The 2,500-nt window shown below is 38.5% G+C and overlaps 1 protein-coding gene across 1 annotated transcript in view; it reads left to right on the top strand.

Annotated features, from left to right (window-relative positions):
- Nucleotides 1-2,500, top strand: part of LOC125033350 (protein unc-13 homolog A-like) — a 422,716-nt gene that overhangs the window by 11,811 nt on the left and 408,405 nt on the right. Inside the window, exon 5 of the mRNA XM_047624775.1 lies at nt 560-705. Coding sequence (XP_047480731.1) covers nt 560-705 — 146 coding nt within the window. The remainder of the gene's footprint in view (nt 1-559; nt 706-2,500) is intronic.

Below are 2,500 nucleotides of genomic sequence, written 5' to 3'. Positions count from 1 at the left end.
TAATAACAGTAATGATCTTAATAATAATAATGCTTAGGATAATAATAATGACATTAACAATAACAATCGCAATAAAGATAATGATGAAAATGAAGGCCACAACTTAGTAACTTCTGGAAACAGAAGAAGTAAATAATTAATATGGACATTGCATATCAGATGAACGCTCTGAAAATTCCTGTTCTCAAGGGTTCTGTAGTCCCAACCAATATCATTTACGCTAGTTCCTTTCTTGGAGGTAATTACCGTATGTCCGATCTGATTTCGTCTATTTTTTTTATTTTTTATTTTTTGATAGAATGTGTGTGTGTGTGTGTGTGTGTGTGTGTGTGTGTATGTGTGTGTGTGTGTGTGTGTGCGTGCGTGCGTGCGTGCGTGTGTGTGTGCATGCGTGCGTGCGTGTGCGTGATAGAGAGAAAGCAATTGCACCAGTGCCTGCGTGTATGCACAAGTGTCTCAGAGTATGGTTGCGTGCGTGCGTGCGGAGTCGCCATGCCCTGAGCACCGGCCGGCACGGGAGGCGCGGAGTGTGTTGACCTGTTGGTGGTGCCGTCCACAGCCCGGTGAGCAGCTACTTCAGCACCCACGAGTACATCAGCCAGTACGCGAACCAGGAGGACTTCGACAAGGCGCCCGTCACCACCACCACCACCACCACCACGACGACCACGTCCTCCAGCAACGCCAGAGGGAAGCTCACCAGAGGTAAGGCTTCCGGGGGCTTCTTCCATGACACTTTGGCCGCACCTGGGGCTGACCGAGGTTTCTCACCAAAGGGAATACACATGTACATTTCTGTGCACAGTTACGCATACACGTAAATGCAAACGCATTCGTTCACATAAGCACACACGCTTAACTGACCCATTAATCACACCAGCACACATTTCATAAGTAAGTATTTTGTACAAAGTAATGCAGAATATTTGTTTTCATAAGGCAACAACTCCTTCACGTCATTCACAGTATTATGATCACTATTCTTCACTTTATACTTTCTTCGTCCACGCAGGCACCGCAGACACACCACTTGTAGGCTAGTAAAAGGTTACCTCCACCTGTGTGAAAATTTCGAACTTCATTATGATTTTGTATATTATCTATGTTTAATTTGCTGTCTTGTATACTGAATTATTGACTTCTTTTTCTTACCATTAGTTTGATGTATTTCTACTTTGGTATTATTTGATGTATCAAATTTCGTGAGTACTGAGACCAAAGGAGTGAGGCATTTTCTCAGTAATTGAACATTTTACTGAATACCCAGTTTGAGAGATCCTGTGGTACGAATAAGCATTTTTTATGGAACAATTTTACGTCAATCAAATTCATTCTCCCTTTCATATACGAAACATCGATAAAATACTTTGTTCCTTTGTTGGAGTGGCATAGATGTTTTCTTGAATTTGTTATTTAATCCTTCTAGAATCAAAGTATGAGGTAAAATTTTAAGTGGAGGATCTCTTTTTATGTGAAAAAATGAGGGAACCTACTGATTTCTGTAACCTTAAGATCAGTAATCCAAATATTTTTTCAGTTTTAATGCTTCAAATATCAGGTTAATGATTTAGTAATCATATTTTTGATGTTGGTGAAAAGTAAAAGTAGTTCTAAGAAAGTTAAATTCTGTTTATCAACTGGCGTCTGTTTAGAAGCCGCTCATTATTTGTATCAAACCAAAAAGTAAATCGCCGGAACCAAATCATCTTGTTAAAAGCAAGCCAGTGCTCATCGTACTGAGGGAACCAATCTACCTTAGCTTCAAGCTCCTCCTCAGGTCCTGGTACTTTATGAAATCTTATTGTAACCTTTGTTCTTAATTTCATGATAGCCAAACCGCATAAGGATGAAGAAGACGGTAACCTAGAACACACTGTGTTATGCTTTTTTTGTCTGCTTTGTTATCTGCCTCAATGCTTTTTTCCTTTGTTCATATAATCCACCAAAAGAATGTGTAAATCCAGCATTATAATAACTCGTGCTTACATGGCTTCATAACTGTAGATTACCATTATAAATCATTAAAAAATAAAATGTCTGGTGACAAAACTGTGAACATATAAGAAACTTGTCCTTAAATTAAAACCGCAGCCGCTAAATCTTGGCTTGTAATCTAACCGAATACAGATAACTTTTCAGTAATGAGTCTGATTGGTAATGTTTCCTTAAAATATAGTGTAATGAATGTACACCCTGTGATTAAATAGGTATTAAGGAATCCTTCTTCCAGAAGATTCCCTAAATGCTTTTGTTCATGTCGTAAGAGCTAATGGAAACTGCCATATGTCTTAGATTCTTCTAACTTTCTTCGAATCCTGCAACTGCTTTGCCCTCCTAGACTTACGCTAACTTGGACACCAGCACAAGTATACTAAAGCTTTGCAGGACATTACCATATAACATTTATTTTATTTCCTTCTTGATGAGAATATCAGCAGTTCCCTTAATAGCTTATTGATAAATGCATGAAAATATACAGGATTATAACTTTTTGAAGTAT

This window comes from Penaeus chinensis, chromosome 16, assembly GCF_019202785.1.
Source record: "Penaeus chinensis breed Huanghai No. 1 chromosome 16, ASM1920278v2, whole genome shotgun sequence".
NCBI lineage: Eukaryota > Metazoa > Arthropoda > Malacostraca > Decapoda > Penaeidae > Penaeus > Penaeus chinensis.
This window is presented reverse-complemented; position numbering and strand designations above follow the sequence as displayed.